The following is a 19,059-nucleotide window of genomic DNA, read 5'->3' as shown; positions in this document are numbered from 1 at the left end:
ACACACACAACATACACACAAACACACAGACACACAACACACACAGACATACAACACACACAAATACATATGCAGACACACAATGCACAAATACACACATACACACATACACAGACATACACAGACACACATAAACAGACACATATACACACAGACATACATACACAGACACAGACAAGGCACACACACAGACATACACACAACACAAACACACACACACAGGGCAAACACACAGACACACAACACACAAACACACACACAAGGCACACACACAGACACACAACGCACACACAGACACACAAGACACAAATACACACACAAGGCACACAGAGACACAAAACACACAAACACACACAAGGCACACACACAGACACACACACACACACACAGGTACGTGCACATGAGTCCCCGACTTTTTTGTTATTCTTTTTCCATATTGCTTCTTTTCCTCTTTTTTGTTTTCCTTCTATTTCAGCTGCAACATCATTGTCTGTCTCACAGACAGCCAGCGCTATTGCGGGTTTCCTGTTTCCTGTTTTCTGCAATATGCAACTTGGGGCACTATCAACCTTCGTTGTCCTAGGAAAACACTATTTATTATTATTTTTTATTAAACTTTTGCTGGCACCAGAGACCTAGTTGGTATGTGTCTGTTATCCGAAGCCCTTCTCATCAAGCCAGATGGATTCTCTGTGGTGCCCGTTTAAGTAGCATACCTGACTGGATTGAAAGATTTATGTTGTCTCTTCACCGGATGGGAGAGGCATTCCAGAGGGTTCCCTTGGGTTCATTTCCTGTTTTTCATGTCTTTTCAAAGAAATTTACCACAGGGATCATGCCACTGGACAGAAATATCCAGAGTGGAGGAAGAGAATTCACGGGCTTTAATTTATTTTTTCCAAAGGGTTTGCACTGAGCCCCCGGCTCCGAGGCGCTGTGATGCGGTTTTGACATTACTGCAAACATGCAGAGCCATAGGTCACAGAAGTTAGGAGATCCCTGAATGAGACTCCGCCCTCTTTGGGTCATGGCCTCTTTTCATCCTCTGGCAACAACGGGAAGGGTATAGTAGCCCTAGCATTTTGCCACAGCCCTCGGGGGAAGAGCACCTTTTCTTATCATCCCTCTTGCTTTCCTGACCATCTTTTCAGATGGTGCGAGACACCTGCTTATCAGCAGCAGTGGGTTGTGGTGAAACAGATTAGTCTTCACCAGGGTTGAGTAAAAAGAAAAACAAAACAGTTTGGTCATGAGTCAGGAAGAAGACAGGTCCCCTTTCACCGCTCAGCCCTGAGTGTCTGAGTGTATGGAGTGAGCCCGGTCGCAGCGGACACCTTCCCGGTTTCTGTTGTAGGACTTTTCACCGGGGGACTCTCCCCCTGGGACACCGCCAGCCTCTCCACTGTCCTCCGCCTGGCACGCCTTCCCTGAGGAGGATTCCGACTCTCCACAGTTTCGAAGACGGGCTCACACCTTCAGCCACCCACCTTCAAGTTCAAGGAGGAAGCTGAACTTGCAAGATGGGAAGGCCCACGGCCTACGGTCCCCTCTACTGAGGCAGAGCTCCAGCGAGCAGTTCAGGTAGGTCCTGGCCTGGCCCCACACTATGGGGCATCAAAATTTGGAGTTAGTGTGGACTGTATTTCATGCTTTAACCAGACTTTAGAGTCCAGAAGGAGCAGAAAAGTAAGGGATGTACTTCTCTCAGATAAGGGAAGATGGGTGAGGTTAAGATATTCCCTGAGAAAGTCCTAACATTTCAAATGGAAGCTTTCTTTCTTTTTTTCCCCATAAAAAATAGAGAAAACATGGCGTGTAGTCATTTTGTCTAAAAATATGCACTGGTGCATATTATATCCCGTCTCTTCAGTGCTAGCTCTGAGGCAGTCAAGCAGCATCAGTGTCGAGCCTAGAGCGTCTTGTCAGCCTGCAGTCACATACCAGGTTGAGGCAGTTGTCTAAGTTCCCTTCACACGGGAGACAACATTTGTCTGTTTTTTACTACAAAGTAAATTAAAGCCAAGTATGATGATTACTACACATTTTATCGCTTTATCTGAAACTGTGTCTATGACAGTGTAAAGGTAAAACCTGGGGCTTCGTCCCAGTTAGCTCAGATTCACGTTTTGCTGCTATGTTTTTCCCTCTTTTCTACCCATGTCTTTCATGTAGACAGCAGGGTTGACTCCCCATGTTAGTCAGAGACGTAAATAAAACCATCTGAAAACAAAAAAACGTATAAAAAGACCATGAAGTGTTTACTAAGCAGTGTTATAAGATTTACTTTCCTGTTGTTTTTAATTATGTTTTCCTCTCATGATATGGCTTTCATTGTTGTTTTCTGGTTGATTTGAATTCTAAAAACCAAGTAGAGTATAAAACGCATAGGTTGCCAAAATAAAGAAAATCAAAGCCAGCGAATTGTCTTCAGATTCTGTGTGTGAAGGAGATTAAGTGGTTCATAAGCAAACCAAGATTTTATAAATAATTACTCTATTGATTTTTTACCTAAGACAATAAATGTCTTCACCCCGAGAGCAAACTATTGTCAAGAATAAAAGGTGCCAATCAATTTGAAGGACAAATGCTGTCTCTTCCGATTCCTCCCCGAGTTCCCTACAAGTTGTATCATATACATTCAAATAATTTCGATCATTGTCAGTATACAAAAGTACCATTGTATGTTATTTAGATGCAGTCTGCACTGAAAACCCCTTGTTTATTAACAGAACAATGTGAGAGATCTAGGGCTTTGGATTAACAGTTCTACATAGGAAATAATATGAATATGATATAATGTTGAATAAGCTAGAGATATTGTATACAGAGACTGACCTCGACCAAACATGTCATTCACCAATATACGTATTGGTGGCTAAGGGGTTTGTATCTTTAGAATAGTTCATGTTTATATTGTCCAACATCGGTTTATCCTTAGGAAATTGTTCTCCGGTAACTATTTGTGTTTTCCTACCCCGACCCTTGATGTCTCTTCTGCATGTAAACATCTGTTTTGTACCCAAAGTGTTAAGAGATACAACGTGTGAAAGGGTGAGGCTTCAGCTTAGCCACTGAGCAGAGAACCGCGTGCTCCTCTCTGTAAGTTCCGCGCAAGCTCCAGCTCGCAGCCCTTCAAGGAAAGAGTAGATTAACAGCAAGAACCTGTTTATGTGCTTTTTCTTAGTAAGTGACGGTTTCGCTGCAACGTAGATTTTAAGAGAAATCTGCTGTTTTCTGTACTCAGCATTCTCCCGTCAGCCCGGCGCATGCACAAGGAGAGTAATTCTTCCTCCAGCCTTCCAAGTCTCCACACATCCTTCTCTGCCCCTTCCTTCAGTGCTCCCTCTTTCCTGAAAAGCTTTTACCAGAATTCAGGTAGACTGTCCCCACAGTATGAAAATGAAATCAGGTGAGATCGGTGTGCTGTCTGCCGAGCGCCATTGGGCTCCAGTGATACATTGATAATTACTAAATTACTAAAAAAAGAGTGGCCTTACTGTTTTTGTGTAGCTTAACTCATTCCTTTTTCACTACTATCTAGTATTCTGCTTAATTTAGCATAGTTTATCTGCTTTCCTGTTGATGGGCATGTGGGCTGTTTCCAGTTTTTTCGTGGGTGACAATCCTTGTAGTCAAGTAGAGAAATGATACTTGACTAATGTACTAAATTTCAGAGTGAGACGTGTGCCTCTGTGAGCATGTTCTAACCTGCTTCTAATGTGTTGCCTTCAATTCCAATTAATCTTATTAAGAAAAACAATTTGAACGTGGAGTCAAACAAAGCGTTTTGGTGATGTGATTATTTCCTTCTCGAATTGAGTTTTTGATCTGTGAAATGCTCTTCTTTGCCACCATCCCAGAATCTAAACTTCGTGTTGTTGGAAACGAGACCTGGTGTCATTCATGTAGTAAGAAGGTTTTCCAGTCTTGGTTTGTATTTTTTTTTTTTGTCTTTGGGTATATTCTTGGCACTCCAAAGCCAGGTTTACATTTTTTAGTCCCATTGGATGCTCTGTGATGGGCTCAGGAGAATGTCAGTAGGTACCCTCAGAACATAAGAGAGATCTGAACCTTGGTGTTTTCTTTCTATTTTTGCCCTAGAAAGTTTACATTTTCTCTCACAGCATACATACCCTTTTAACAAAACTAGAAACCATGGGTTTTAGAGAACTGCCTCTTTGTAATTGGTTCTATAAACGCTAAGTGGACTCTTGTCAGTTTATGGGATATGATAGGATTTCTCTAAGGGGTTGCTGTTGGCTTAATAATCCCAGTTTCCTTACTGTTTTTGTGTAGCTTAACTCATTCCTTTTTCACTACTATCTAGTATTCTGCTTAATTTAGCATAGTTTATCTGCTTTCCTGTTGATGGGCATATGGGCTGTTTCCAGTTGTTTCGTGGCTGACAATCCTTGGAGTCAAGTAGAGAAATGATACCTTCTTGAATAGTCTTTTCTTGTAGATGTAAGAACATCTGAAAGGTGGTGTATAAGCAGAGAGGCCTCATTAAATGCTTAGATTGGATACATCCTAGAGTTATTTCTGAGTGTCCTTTGCCCGTATGTACGCACTCATTCATGTTGGGTTAGCATGATTAAGGATGTGAAATTTCCTTTTGAATTAGTGTAATGTGTTCAAAGAGAATTTGTGGTGACAGAAGGCCAACAAAATAAAGAGCTTTCATGGGAGAATATTGTGGGGAAAGTTTCTAAAGAAGCTTGCATGAAATAGTGTACTACAGATGCTGTGAGTTTAGAGAACCAAGAGTTTCCACCATCAAGGGATCTCTAACACTGTCCTCTCACAGAAATACAGCACTCAGTAAGTCCATTCATAGGGTTTAACATAGTTGAGGTAAGCGAATAGGGAGAACCCTATCTTCCTTCCTTAACTAGGAAACAACCTTTCCCCAAAATGACAGAAATGACTGCTAAGAAGCTGAAGGGTCAACAGAGACTGGACACGAATCAGAGACTATTTCAGAGGTTGTCATTATTACATAGAGGTTACTTCTGTTGTTCAGTGTGAAGCTGTTCATTTGTCTTCAGGGATTTATGCTTATTTGTATTTTATTTTTTGATGATAGTTTCCCATAGCTCTCCATTCCTCATGCTAATGGAAGGGTGTTGAGGCCAGAAGGTGGACACACACACACACACACACACGAGTTTGGGGTTGGCAAATTCCACTGTTTCGAAGCTCCGCCATTTGCAGTGTTGCCTTTGAACATGTTGAAAAGCCCTCAACGTTCAGAACATTGAAGATTATAAGTACTTTTGGATGTTTTTTTCAATTGTGACAGATTCCAGAAATTAGAGACTAGGTTCCCCACCTCCCAATTCTTTTAATTTAATAGCACAGAGTCAGCAGGCCTGAAGTACAGTTTAGGTAAAACAAAACCCCAAACCATTTTCACCAGAAAGCATGTGAACTCTAAGTACACAACTCAGTGGGTCACCAAGGGGAGAACACCATCATGTTAACACCACCCTGTCCACAAGTGGAAGGATACCAAAGTCTGGTGGCATTTCCTAGATCATTACTACCTTCTGACCTCACAGAGCAGAGCTGAGTTTTGCCGCTTTGGAATGCTCTATAAACGGGCTGATGGAACACCCTTTATTTCTGTATCTTCCTTCTTTTGACTTGCTTTGTGAGATTCATTCCTGGTTGTGGGTGGCTGCAGTGTGTTTACTTCTGTTGCTATGCAGTATTCTATCTAATATGCCACAACCCATTCACCTATGCTCTTATGCATGGACAAGGGGTTATAGAATTCTGGTTTCTTAGAATTGTGATAGTTATTGTACATATTTTCAGTTGTACATGCATATGTATCATTAATGGATGTCTTCAGAACAAAATTATTTGACAAAATGTATGTTCTTAGGTTTAGTCAACTAACAAGCTTCTTGGACATAAGCATACTACGTATAATCTTGATGAAAATATATATTTCTGATTTGAAATAATATCAAATTTATAGAAAATTACAAAATATTACAGGACTTCCTTTAACCCTTTATCTTGACTAATTAATTTTAAACATTGTTCTGCATTTGCGGTGTACATTTACAAAGCTCTCTCCGTGCACAAATATATATGTGTATTCATCAACCTAGTCTATGTGTGAGTAGATTGTACCACATCCTTCGTTCTTAGTACATTAGGATGTCTTTCCCAAGAATGATGACATTTAAGGGAGTGGTTTTAATTCAGTGCCTTCTGAACTCTACCTCTCTTATTACCAATTTTTATAGAGAGAACATCATGTACATACAATTACGATGATATCTCCAACTATTCATAATGGCAAGGGAAGGAGGTATATAATATTATCAGATATAATTTTCCTGTCACTTGGGTACCTAATATCTTATTAGTTGCATAAATGAATCTCTACATATTCCTAGTCGAGTAGGAAATAGGACATAGCAGGTTATAGGCTAAAGATAATATTACTTTTTAAAACAGGACCACTATTCTGAATTATTAGTTCATGTTAGGGTACTGAGAAAAGGGAACAGTTACAGTGTGATGGCTGATAAATTCATGTGCACAGATCTGAAATTGCAGCAGAAAAGGAATATGTGCATTTTTATGATTAATATCTTAGTTCAAAATAATTTCTGAAAGGTTGGTATTATTTTTCTTGGGAGCTGAGTCATAGCTGTGCCTAATGACTGATGTTTTTGCAATGTGTATTCACCAAGTACGGCCTTTCCGTTCCGGAGACAGACTTCTGTGTTGTTAAGGAGGTGCTTTACAAGCTTTTACCTCATGTTTAAAAATTATTTATGGTGAAGCTTGTTGGTCAAAGTAAATGATATTTCTCAGGGCGATACTCATTGCTTCTATCCTATAATCTTTTTTTAATGAGAAAGAATAAGGTATCGCTGATAAAGTGTTTGTGGTATAGTTTTTATTTTATAATTCACTTGTATTGATCAATATGATTACTTACTATGGTTCACTGTTGAATTAACTTGCCTGTGATTTATTGATGACATATGGAATGCCTTTTTAAGTCTTGGTTTGGGGTATCTACCTCTCTGTGCTAATGCCATTCCTGTTTTCCTGTTGCTAGACAGGACACTGCTTCAGAATCAAGGTGATTAACACTCTAATCATTTTCCTTTAATAACTTTTCCGATTTCCCAGTGGTTAGCCGCATCAGTTAAGGACACAGGTCTGGTTGTCTTCTGAATGCATGCTGTCATTCTGTGCACTCTGAAGGCTGTGGAAATGGAAATGTGCCTCGTGGTGTAATCACAGATCATGGAGAGCCATGTACAATGCCATTGCAAGCTGAAGTCCTGTTTCTACTCTGTTCTGCATTGAAATTCGTTTAAAGCTGAAAAAAATGCCAATTGAAACTTAAAGTTACAACAGTGAATTAGCTGGTAGAGAGGTATTTATGTGCATATGAGGAGGATTTTTTCCCCTCTTTTTGATCCCAGGAAGATAGAGAAATGCACATCCTGGGGAAGCACACCAAAGCAGGGGATCTGGGGAGAGACACAGTCTGCTTCTCCTCATCCTAACTGCTCTCATATTGGTCCCTGTGAGACTTTGCTGATACCTTGCCGATGTCCCATTGGTCACAGTCAGGAAAGCACCAAGTTCCTGGTTATGGACAGGAAGGATGGTGGTAACAACCTTTTCCTGGAGGATCACTCACTTTCTCTAAAAAACATCCAGAATGACGTAGCCCAATGTCACTGTGAGCATCCACTCTCTGCCTACCTTACTTTCCCTACTTTGCCTGTGTCCCCAGTCTCTGTCTCCTGAGAACACATGCCATCTCCCTGTCAAAATCTAACCCTTGGACTTCTTTGTACTTGGAATAAGAACATTTAAGATTGCTCTACAATGGGCTACGCATAAAGAGAAACATCTTCAGAGAATCATTTGACCACAATGCTAAGATAAAAAGGGACTTTTCTGAGAGTTGTAATTGATGGTCCCTTCTGGGGGAGGGGCGGGTATTGTAGGATGATCATTTAAAGGCCGTTTCCCCCATTTCAGAAGCCCAACAGAGAAACAGGGTTCAGTGGCAGAACAGTTGCCCAACATGTACAAAGTTCTAAAGTTTAGTTTCTAGCACTGAAATAGAAAAGAAAAAAAAAGAAGTTGTAAGTCTAATATAAGTGTTTTGCCTTACATCTTAGGGTTTGAACATCATCTAGCCTACCGTTTCAATTTACATGGCATTAGACTGATTCTGGGAAAAGTTATATATTTTTACTAGGTATGGTTTTATTTACCTTATATTGCAGGGGCATGAATAAACAGAACCTACCGAGAGCTATTTTAAACCCAATGTACAAAATATTTTTCCACTCTTTGCATTCCAGATGTGGAATCTAGAGTATAAAACTCTTCGTTTTTCTTGTTTTTCTTTTTCCTGTGCATTGTTCCGCTGACTAACCTCTCACATTTGGTCACACTCAAGATACCATAGCAATTTCTGCTAGAATGGCAGAATCTGGGTTCTGTTTAGTTAGTAAAGACTTTCCATAGCATGACAGATGTTTGCCCAGGTGAAAGCCAGAACTTGCATAGACTGTGAGTGCTGCTGATGCATTGTAGATTATCAAGGTCATGTCGGAAAGACCAAAGTTTCATTGGTTTGTTGCCCTCTGCAGGCTTCTTAAGACATCCAGGGAAGGGGAACCTTCCAATGTTTGGTAAACAGCTTCTTTTGGAGTAGTGAAGTGTTCATATCTGTCTTGACTTGTAATGCATTTAGATGCAGTAAAGTGATTTAGAGGAAGATTTTGCCAGTAGGCAGTCATGGGTTTGAACTTTATGATCCTTGGTTTTATTGGGTGCTAGTAGGTGCAGGAGGGCCAGGAGACAGTTTGCTGCTCAGTGGAATGTGCTGTAAATCTGGCGAGAGGATCTATATTAGTGCAAAGTGGATCTCTCTTGCCTTACTAGACAAATTGTCATCAGCAAACCTTCATTCCGTACGGTACCCAGTGGATTGAGTCTTATTAAAGCAAACAAGTGTGGGATAAAAACTCTGTGTTCACAGAAGCCCAGTGATAACAGTCGTTCATTGGGTCAGGTTATACCTGCTTCCCCAAGGATATGTCAGACCATCATCCTGAAGCATGAGTTGCCACATTCTATCCGTGTTTTATGAGTGCCATGTACAGAGCCCTGGTTCTGTGGCCTCAGGGGTGATAGGCACAGAATGGTGCCTAGTCTCCCTTCCTCTCAAGGCACGCAAATTGTGGTTCTTGACTAATTGCACCTAGTAGCAGGAAGTAACAAAGATTGTACCAGCCTGCCAATGGTTGCAAGCTCTCCACGCTGTAGTGTTTATTGATTTTTAATTTCATAAATTTCAGATACAGGAAGCCCTGGCACAGACTACTATGCCTGACTATATCCTATGAAGTCCTTTGCATGGCACGTTAATGTTACAAGTCACAAAAGGAAGTGGCCTGCAGGTCATATGGAGACTAGGAGAAAATATGTATATAATGTGTCTGATTATTTTAAAAATACATACATGTATGGATAGTCTACCATGTTAAGGTATTTTTTATTTCATCCTTTTACTTAAATAAGCATCTACATTTTAAATCTCACGTATTGCAAAGCAAAGTAGTACGATATTTACATAGGTGAATCATACACAGTACTTTGTTTTTGAAGACCCCTGCAGGTCTGTTGAAGCTAATGCAAAGGTCATTTACATTTCTCTGGACTATGGTCTGCCTGGCTCTGAGTTCAGGCTGCATTCCTAGTTGTCACAGGAAATGAGCAGGTAATTTAGCCTTTTTTCTAGTTAGGGTTTCTCACTAGCAGTGGGCGTCATAGCATCCACTCTGTGTGGCTACTGTAAGGGTGAAAGCAGCCATACCTGGGAAGGTTAAGAACAGTGCACAGTATGTGTGGTGTGTTCCATCTTCTCTGGTGCCACGGTTACTGTAATAGACACCACAGGCAGTTTAGTTTTGATGTTATGCTTGTCTTAAATCTTAAACTTAAGGAAGTTAAAGTGAAAATTAATGTAGTTAAGGCAAAAAAAGACTAAAAAGACAAAAAAAAGAGGTTGTCCGTTATGTCCACTACTGCATTTTACCCTGCACCTCAAGTCACGATGTAAGAAAATCAGTGCACGGTGTTCAGTCTCGGTTCCTTAAATGACCACTTTCACTGTGCACACTTCTGACCACATACTGCTCCTGCAGTGAGCTGCTGTGCTTAAACATGCTCACTGCCTGGTTAAGCCTTGGCCTAGGAGCTGCCTTCCAATTGCATTTCATTTCCTCTGCTATTAAGTGAAGCAGGGCACCTCACTTCAGCAACCAACGGCTTTTGCAAAGGGTGGGCTTTATCTATAAGTATAGGGTCCATATTCTACTATGTACACATCTCCTTCCTGTATTAACTGAATTTTGGCAGTTGGACTCCACATATGGATGGAAACATGTCATCTTCTAATTCGTTCACATTCTGGGGCATGCAGTCAGATGCTATGAAGTTTGCAAATGTGTCTTGGTGGGCTAAACACCAGGGTGCTTTTATAACAGCCACTGTAAAGGTTGCATGTGATGGACAATGAAAGTAACTCCAGCAAGGTAGCATTGCAGGATGAAGACAGGCAATATTCCATGAGTGTTCAACAGGGTAGACGGAACATATTTGAACCAAAAGTGCTGAACAGGAAATACTTGAACTTTGTCTCCTCCAAGTTGATATAAAGATGAAGCTTTTCAGTGTTGGAGGGAGTTTGGTACACTGATCACCAGTAGGGTTATCACCTTATCCAGGATCTATATTGATGAGATGTATGAATCAACTACCAACATAAGACAGCCTGACACTTGCAATATGCAAGTTAGCTCACACCTTTGTCCTTTTCTCCCTTTAATTTAGTGAATCCAGAAGCAATATTTCTTTTTTTTTTTAAAGATTTATTTATTGTATTTATATGAGTACACTGTAGCTGTCTTCAGACACACCAGAAGAGGGCATCAGATCCCATTACAGATGGTTGTGAGCCACCATGTGGTTGCTGGGAATTGAACTCAGGACCTCTGGAAGATCAGTCAGTGCTCTTAACCACTGAGCCATCTCTCCAGCCCCCCAGAAGCAGTATTTCTAAGAAGATAAACCCAGATTAGAAATAACTGTTTTGAGGTTAGAGATATAACTCATTTGGTTCAGTGCTTGCCCAGCATTGATGAGACCCTGAATTTTGATCGGCAGTACCATGTGAACTGAACATAGTAGTATACACATGTAACTACAGCATTCAGGAGGTAGAGGGAGGAGGATTAGAAGTTCTCCAAGGTCATCCTTGAATGTAAAAAGACACTGAGGCCAGTTGGAACTACATGAAAGACCCATCTCAACGACAAAAAGAAAAGCAAGCAAAATTAGGAGGTGGAGGAGGAAGAAAAAGAGGGGAGAAGGAAGGTAAGGAAGACGGTGAGGTGCAGGAAGAAGAGGAAGAAGAGGAGGAAGAGGAGAGGAAGAAGAAGAGGAAAAGGAAGAAGGAGGAGGGGAAGGGGAAAGAGAAGGGGGAGAGGAGGGGGAGGGGGGAAAGGGAGGAGGAGGAGGGGGGAGGGGGGAGGAGGAGGAGAAGGAGAAGGAGGAGGAGGAGGAGGAGGAGGAGGAGGAGGAGAAGGAGAAGGAGAAGGAGAAGAAGAAGAAGAAGCAGCAGCAGCAGCAACCACATTTCCTGATAACCTTAAATGCAGATATACAGAGTAAACATGAGTCAAAATATAATGGGCGGTACTGAAGTTTTCTCCTTGTATTAATTGCTCAGCACTATCGAGCTATGAGCATCTGAGAGCCGGTGGCTTTTCTAGCTGAGTATCGTTTCTGAGCAAAATTAGGAGGTGGCTGACTTTTGTGGGTGTCATCACCTGTAAATATCGACATCTTAGCTGTTCTCCCAGGACAGATCAAAGACTGTGAAGCTTCAGAAAGTTTCCTACCCTCACCATCGGCAGCTCTGCCCATCGCACGGTCGTCTAACTGCAAACAGAGTTAGTCTCGAAAGTAACTTTGAGTCACAAGGACCTTCATTTGCACATAGCCTAGCGAATGCAGACGTGGCCTTTTCTTTAAACAACGAAAGTCTTAGCATAGAACAGAATTTCTACATGAGAAGTTTCACAGCGCTCCAAAGTACAGTCATGGCACACTCCTCTCTGCTCTCACCCAAAGGTTAGAGATCTTAGCTCAGTTCCGTTATCTAAGTTGGAAAATGTCTGTTCACTATTTCCCTGATGGGGAAGCTCAGTGCACAGCAGCATAGCAAACCAGTAAGTCATGTTGCGTACAAATCTGGCTAACTGCATTTTTTTTTTTTTGAGATAAGAGTCTCATTGTGTAGCTCTAATTGGTTCAGTACTTACAGAAATCCACCTGCATCTGATTTCCTCATGCTAGTATCAAAGGCATGAACCACCATACCTAGCTGGCTTACTGTTTAAAATTACTTATATGTATCTTAATGATAACCTTTGGGTTGTCCATTCTCCTCCCTGTATTTGTTGGGTTGGGTTTGTTTGTTTGTTTTTCTTTTCTTTTTTCTTTTTTTGCCATGGTCTGGATATTTGATAGCTATCAATCTTAACAGTCACATAAGGTTGAAGCGATCTTGGATATACCTAGGATGAGCCATAAGCAAAGCTCTTTCTGAGCACTAGACTTACTGCTTCAGTGTTTGGGATAAAAGATCAGTTTTGTTCCTGGGCAGTGTACAAACTCATTTCTCAGTTCCTCGCATACATAAGGACTGATATTCCTCAGATTAGGACCAGGGCTGGTTTGCCACCTAAGGAAGGAGTAGAAACAGCTGACTTTTTATGACTGGGCTGTAGCCTGGATTGCAGTTTTCCCACGCTGTGGTGACTGGGAGGCAAGAGCGCTGGTATCTCCTCTCTCCATGTTGCCTGTGCCTTGTGCTTGCCTGCGGCAGAACTTTTGAATGGCTTGCGCCCCCATCTCTCTATGAAGTGTGTGTCTTCCTTACCAGTTACACATTTGTTGACATTCTGCAGTGATGGAGAAGGGAGAAAGAGGACCTCATCCACCTGCAGCAACGAGTCCCTAAATGCTGGAGGAACCCCGGTCACTCCTCGCAGAATCTCGTGGAGGCAGCGGATTTTCCTCCGGGTTGCATCTCCTGTGAACAAGTCTCCCTCAGCCATGCAGCAGCAAAAAGGTCTGTGTGCGTCATTCAGAAATTCCTCCTCATGAGTATCTTAGGCTAGGGATATAGGGATACAGGGATATAGATATTTAAGACAATACGGGGAATGATGGATAGCTTCTGCTGTGCTTTTTTAAAGTGATTGGCATAACACATGAGGCCAGCTAGCTCAGACATGCTTGAATGGAGACGTGAGAAAGTGAGATTCCTGACTTGGGTGTTACTCTATGATCCTAGGACACTGTGGTAATGCTGTGTGCTAGAGTCATACACAAAGTGACAGAAATGTCAAACAGTAACGAAATGGGTAGATCACAGTGCCATGACTAGGTCACATAGCAACTAAAAGGGAACACGGACAGCTTTCTCTGGTCAATTAGACCTATTAAAAAGATCACAGCAAAATCCTAAACAAAACAGCGGGAAAGAAGAAGTGTGACAGTACAGAGAGCGTATGTCTACGGGAGAGCCAGAAAAGGATGTGGAAGACCAGGGAAGGAAAGAACTCAACAGTGTTTATTAGAGAGCTTGACAAGTTTCCCTCTGAAAATTCAGTATAGGGATGTGAACTCTGAGTCATATTTGAGTAACGGGACTGGACAAGCTCCATGGAACACTGAATTTGCAGCTGTAGAGAAAATTCGTCCGTTTTGAGCACGTAGGAAACACGGACACAAATTAGTTACATACTCGGCCCAGAGATCATTTGCACTGGTTTTCTGATCACAGTGGGAAGGAGCGCGAGAGGGTTGGTGAGGGGTTGGAGTGTAGAGAAAGATGGAGGACCCCGGCTGGGGTATAGGTTAGTGCTACAGTACTTCCAGCACCTGTGAGATCCCCAGTTCCATCCTGGGCACTAAAGGAAAATGAAATTGAAACATTTTATGCATTTGAAAAAAAAACTTTAGTGGAAGAATCTAGAAGGAAGATTATGCTCTCTTCTCCAAATTTCAAAATCACATGACATTTCAAGGGCTTCATAGCCTTGGCTGCGTTTATCTAAAACCAAGAAATGAGAAATCAAGTGTACTGAACTGTCAGGAAGCTCAGAGCAGTCGCCAGCAGTAACCAAAGAGCAGAGATCAGTGAACTTATAAACAGAATCAACTGACATTTCTAAAGATAACATTAAATCTGCCTAGGATGGTCCTAGGGCTTCACAGAAAAAAAAATTATACTCATCTTTGGGAGGAACAAGTCCCAGGAAAGTTCCAGACTCATGTTGAGAGACTGTTCAGGTCAGAGACTTGGAGCGGACTGAGCAAAAAGGGCATCTACATGGGAGACGGAGACCTGGGGTGGGAAAATCAGCTTAGGGTGATTCTGACAGGATTTTACATGCTGTTCCCAGGGAGCTATAGTGTGTTCGTTCATTCATTCATTCATTCATTCATTCATCCATCCATCCATCATGTACCTACCCACTCACCCCATCCATCCATCCATCCATCCATCCATCCATCCATCCATCCATGAATACCAGCCATCATTGAAATGCTTTAAGAGATAGCATCATTCTGTTAATAGAAAAATAATTGACACATTCAGAGAACATTTGTAGTAGAGGGAGAAACAGCTTGGGCAAGCCAGTTAAGTAGACAGTGCCTGAATGGAATGGTCTTGATGCATTGCTCAGCATGGATAGGCCCAGCACTGCTCCGCTGTGGTATTCTGTGAGACTCAACAGGTGGTCAGGGATCTCAGGAGATCACTCACACCTACTCATACAACCCTGTGTTACGCAGGCTGAGGACACGCATCAATGAATTGCAGAAGTGCTAGCCTCTGGGGAAAGGCCAGTTTGTTTTGTAGCCACTCGCTCCTGTAGGAAAGAAGAAGCGGTGACCTGGTGTTTTTGTTTCGCCACAAGAGGGAAATCTGGAAGGGGAATTCAGTCTGAATTTACTCAAATCTCTAGTTTCAGTAACTCAGAGCAGCTAGGAAAGTGGTGTGTGAGCACATTTACGTGGGGTGACTTGTGCTGAAGAACGCTGCGTGTTCTGCAGGAAAGGCCCCAGTGTGGGGACCACTGAGGGATGCCTCTCACTGTCTTCTTCTCTGCAGATGGGCTAGACAGGACTGAGCTGCTCCCGTTGTCTCCCCTCTCTCCCACCATGGAAGAAGAGCCTCTCGTTATATTCTTGTCTGGTGATGAGGACACAGAAAAAGTTGAAGAAAAAAAGAAATCAAAGGAGCTAAAGAGTCTGTGGAAGAAAGCTATACACCAGCAAATTCTGTTGCTTCGAATGGAGAAAGAAAACCAGAAACTGGAAGGTTAGCTATTCAAGCATGGCTAAGGGCTCCACGGCATGCGCACTCATTCTTGGGGGGATACATACTCTGTTTGAATATTGTTTGGTTCTTATTATTTCTATTTTTTGTGTTAATTATGACTTGAGAAATATGGGTTTAACAAATTTGCCTTTTTAAAAATAGAGTTGAAATATCAGTAGCCTTTTTTGAGTAATGAAGACTGTAAACCCCCAGTATCCTTGTGTTTACCAGGATGTTTTTACTAGGATTTGCTACAAATTTTAATATCATTCTGCATTACTTAAGAAAAACTTTGAACATGAAAAAATCATTTTTTTCTTTTTGAACGTAATCTGTCAACTTCCAGGTATAGTCATTCACTCTGAAGAGAAATATGACCATTTCAAACAAATTTGTTTGTATTTTATCCAATTTAACTGCTATCAATTAAATATAACCAAATCAAAGTTTCTAGGCTTTATTACAGTTTTATAAATTTCCTATTTAAAATTATTGTCGAGTCATTAAACTTACAACCCAGTGTTTCTAGGAGCTGGTGTGCCGTTAGTGGCAATCGACTGCTATGTTTCTGTATATTAGATGCTCTAGAATGCATTTCTCATTGAAAGACTGATGCAGTTTGTCTAGTTTCAATAGATCCACACACCATGAGACCTCAGACAGTATCCAAATCCAAAACATATACAAATATCATTCTTTTGGGCAAATTGCTTTGCCTAAAGGACTTGTGTTCCCATTTGAGAAATGTATGACTAGCTTAAGTGGGCTCCTGGCTTCTCAGGTTTCTAGCATCTGTACAAATAGCTTTTTTTTCCTTCTACTTGCATTTATTGTGTTTTCTTCTGAAAGACAGTTTTTAAAATGTATGTGTTCATATTCTGAGTTCATTTTTTACCACAGTGTCCTTGTTACTGTACCATAATGCAGTGCAGTTACATGCTTGTTTATTTTAACATCACTTATTTGTGTGTAAAGACATAGTCTATTTTTATTTTTATTTCCTTATCAGAATGAAAAGTGCATAAATTGCTAAGTATCTTCAGGAAATAAGCCTTTTCTGTAAAATTAAAAGCTCAATTAACTGTTCCTGATGAGGCTTTAAGAGGTTGTGTGACCCATGGCGTACCCTCTGGAGCTTTCAAAGACTTTGGTAGGACTCTGAAATTGATACCGTTAGCAATTGTTTTTTTCTTGACTATCCTGAACATAAAGACATTTTAGAATCATTGGCTATTTGAATGGCCAATGGGCTTACAGGACGTTTAGCTCAGTCTTCATTCTACAGACCAGTTAGTGGCTGGTGCAGAGACACTAAGGACTTCAACATGTTGGCACGTAAGTGGAAAAAATTCTAGAATACAGGGTCACCCATGCTTTGAGTTTACTGTAGTAGTTCTCAACTGTATGTGTTAGCATGAGAAGGTGAAGTGTTTTTGTATAAATGATTAGCTGTCCATTCAGAGGTCAGCTACACTATCTAATTGTGCAGGCAGAGATGATGCTAATAACTCTTTATCAAAAGGCTTTACCAACTCCATGCTTACTTCGGAGCTTAAGCCAAAAGGATAAAATTCTAGTCCAATAGCAGTCATTTCTCAAAGTCTCCTTGTAGTTAAACAGTTGAGAGAGGATAGAGATTAATGTTCTTACCACTTCGTCCTCAGAGCCTGGTGGCTAGCATAGAGCCGGTTTTAAAGATGATTTGGAACGCAGTAACGGAGAAGGCTGTAGGGAAAGCAGTAACGGAGAAGGCTGTAGGGAAAGTAGCCAAGGAAATATGATTAGCTCTCCATGAAGCACACTGTTAGTAACGATGTAGTTGGGCTGGGTTGTGCTTTTGAGCTTTGGAGAACCTCTGTCTTTGAAAGAATTATGTCAGACACACATACCCAGTAAGTACTGAGAAGCAAGCTGGACTGCATCAGAGAGCCCCCTAGTGGAATCCAAGAGGAATATTTTCGTGATTTTGGGTGATGTCGAGACTTTCAAGTAGGAATCTTTACTTAAAGAATAAGTCTGTTTTAAGGTATTTTACTTTTGGGGGATGGTTTCAAATGCATTAAGTGAAGAGTAACATTCACTCTGCTACTGTTTTTGTGCTGTCGAGGACTTTGGATACTTGACAAAGATTTGTATTGCAGAAGGTAAGCCAGGCAGTTTTGAACCTGGAGCTGGAGGGCATGACGACACTCAGGATTCCATGAGGGGAGCATGAGGAAGGAGGAGGCGGGCACTCCTGTGCCTGTGTGTCTTCTCCTCTGGAGTCAGTTATTTGCCATGAAGATGCCTCAAGACGGGGAGGGGCGCTTTTGTGGCCATTTCCTTTAAAGAGTCTGGGTTTGAGTTTTCAATCACCAAGTAAGAGAGAATGCTGTATCATTTAAAATGTGGAATGAATGTTGACCTTAGTAAAATGGATTTATCTTTTTAAGGTTAGTAAGAATAGAGGCTTGTGTACATAGCTCTGTATAGAACATGTGCTTAGCCTACACAACGCCTTGTGCTTAAGCCCCCCAGGACTCCAAACAACAAAATGTTATAAAAAATGAATATAGGAACACATAACCTAGTGTTAAGGAAAATATGAATAACCCTGCAGATGCATGAGACCCTCATAGTAAAATAGTGTTCAGATTAAGGTTAATGCATGAGATGTTACCTCCATATATTTCATACAGGATATATATCCTATATGAATATATAATAAATATGTATTTATATATTAATTATTTTATATTATACATTATAAAAATAGATTTTATTTATATTATGCATAAAAATGAAGATATAATATATAAATATCATATCTATCCCATTTAAACTCTTGGTGCTTTAATGGAATTTTAAAATTTATTTTATGTATATGAATGTTTTGCCTGCATGTGTGCCTGCTTGTGCTTTTGAAGGCCATAAGAGAGTGTTGGGTACCCTGGAAGTAGAGTTACACTACTTTGTGAGTCATTGTGTAGGTGTTGGGAATTGAACCTGGATCCTCTGGAAGAGCAGCCAGTGCTCTTAATCACCGAGCCACCTCTCTAGCCTGCTTTAATGATGTTTAAGGTGATAGAAGCAGTTGCTTCTAAGGCTTTCATATTTGTCCAGAAGTTGAAATTTATAGCACATCTAACATTTATGTCTGTCTGTCTGTCTGTCCTCCCTCCCCCCTCTGTGTGTGTGTGTGTGTGTGTGTGTGTGTGTGGTCTGTCCAACTATGCTGTGTGCATGTCAAGGTGTTACTATGGAGCTCAGTGACTGTAGATCAACAACTTTTGAAAAGCTGATTCTCTTCTTCCACCTTGTACATCCCTGAATCAAATTCAGGCTTAGTGGCAACTGTCTTGACACACAGTTTAACCCCAGTTTGTATTTTATACTTAGCAAAGTTACTAAGTATAAGATAGAAAAAAAGCTCTTAACTACTGTATTTTCTCATAGAAATGACTCAACATTTGAAAACCTCCTATATTTTCCTCAAAAAATTCAAAGTTTAAAAAATTTTATGCATATGAGTATTTTGCCTGCATATATATCTGAGTATCCTCTGCATGCAGTTTCCATATAGGGTATAATATGGCATCTGATTCTCTGTAGCTAGA

General features: G+C 41.0%; 1 protein-coding gene across 5 annotated transcripts in view; it reads left to right on the top strand.

Moving 5' to 3' along the window:
* Tbc1d4 (TBC1 domain family member 4) overlaps window positions 1-19,059 on the top strand; it is a 167,486-nt gene that overhangs the window by 132,203 nt on the left and 16,224 nt on the right. Inside the window, exons 10-15 of one of the 5 annotated variants that reach the window (XM_028771286.1) lie at window positions 1,355-1,581; window positions 3,245-3,409; window positions 7,088-7,111; window positions 13,038-13,201; window positions 15,254-15,463; window positions 16,883-16,885. In XM_028771286.1, the coding sequence (XP_028627119.1) occupies window positions 1,355-1,581; window positions 3,245-3,409; window positions 7,088-7,111; window positions 13,038-13,201; window positions 15,254-15,463; window positions 16,883-16,885 (793 nt within the window). Of the gene's footprint in view, window positions 1-952; window positions 1,064-1,354; window positions 1,582-3,244; window positions 3,410-7,087; window positions 7,112-13,037; window positions 13,202-15,253; window positions 15,464-16,882; window positions 16,886-19,059 lie in introns of those variants that run through there. The other 4 variants (XM_028771271.1, XM_028771280.1, XM_028771300.1 and 1 more) reach the window with 4 other exon arrangements.

The sequence above is a fragment of the Grammomys surdaster genome, unplaced genomic scaffold (genome assembly GCF_004785775.1).
Source record: "Grammomys surdaster isolate TR1022 unplaced genomic scaffold, NIH_TR_1.0 65, whole genome shotgun sequence".
Lineage (NCBI taxonomy): Eukaryota > Metazoa > Chordata > Mammalia > Rodentia > Muridae > Grammomys > Grammomys surdaster.
Note: the sequence above shows the minus strand (reverse complement) of the source record. Positions and strands in the feature narration are given on the sequence as shown.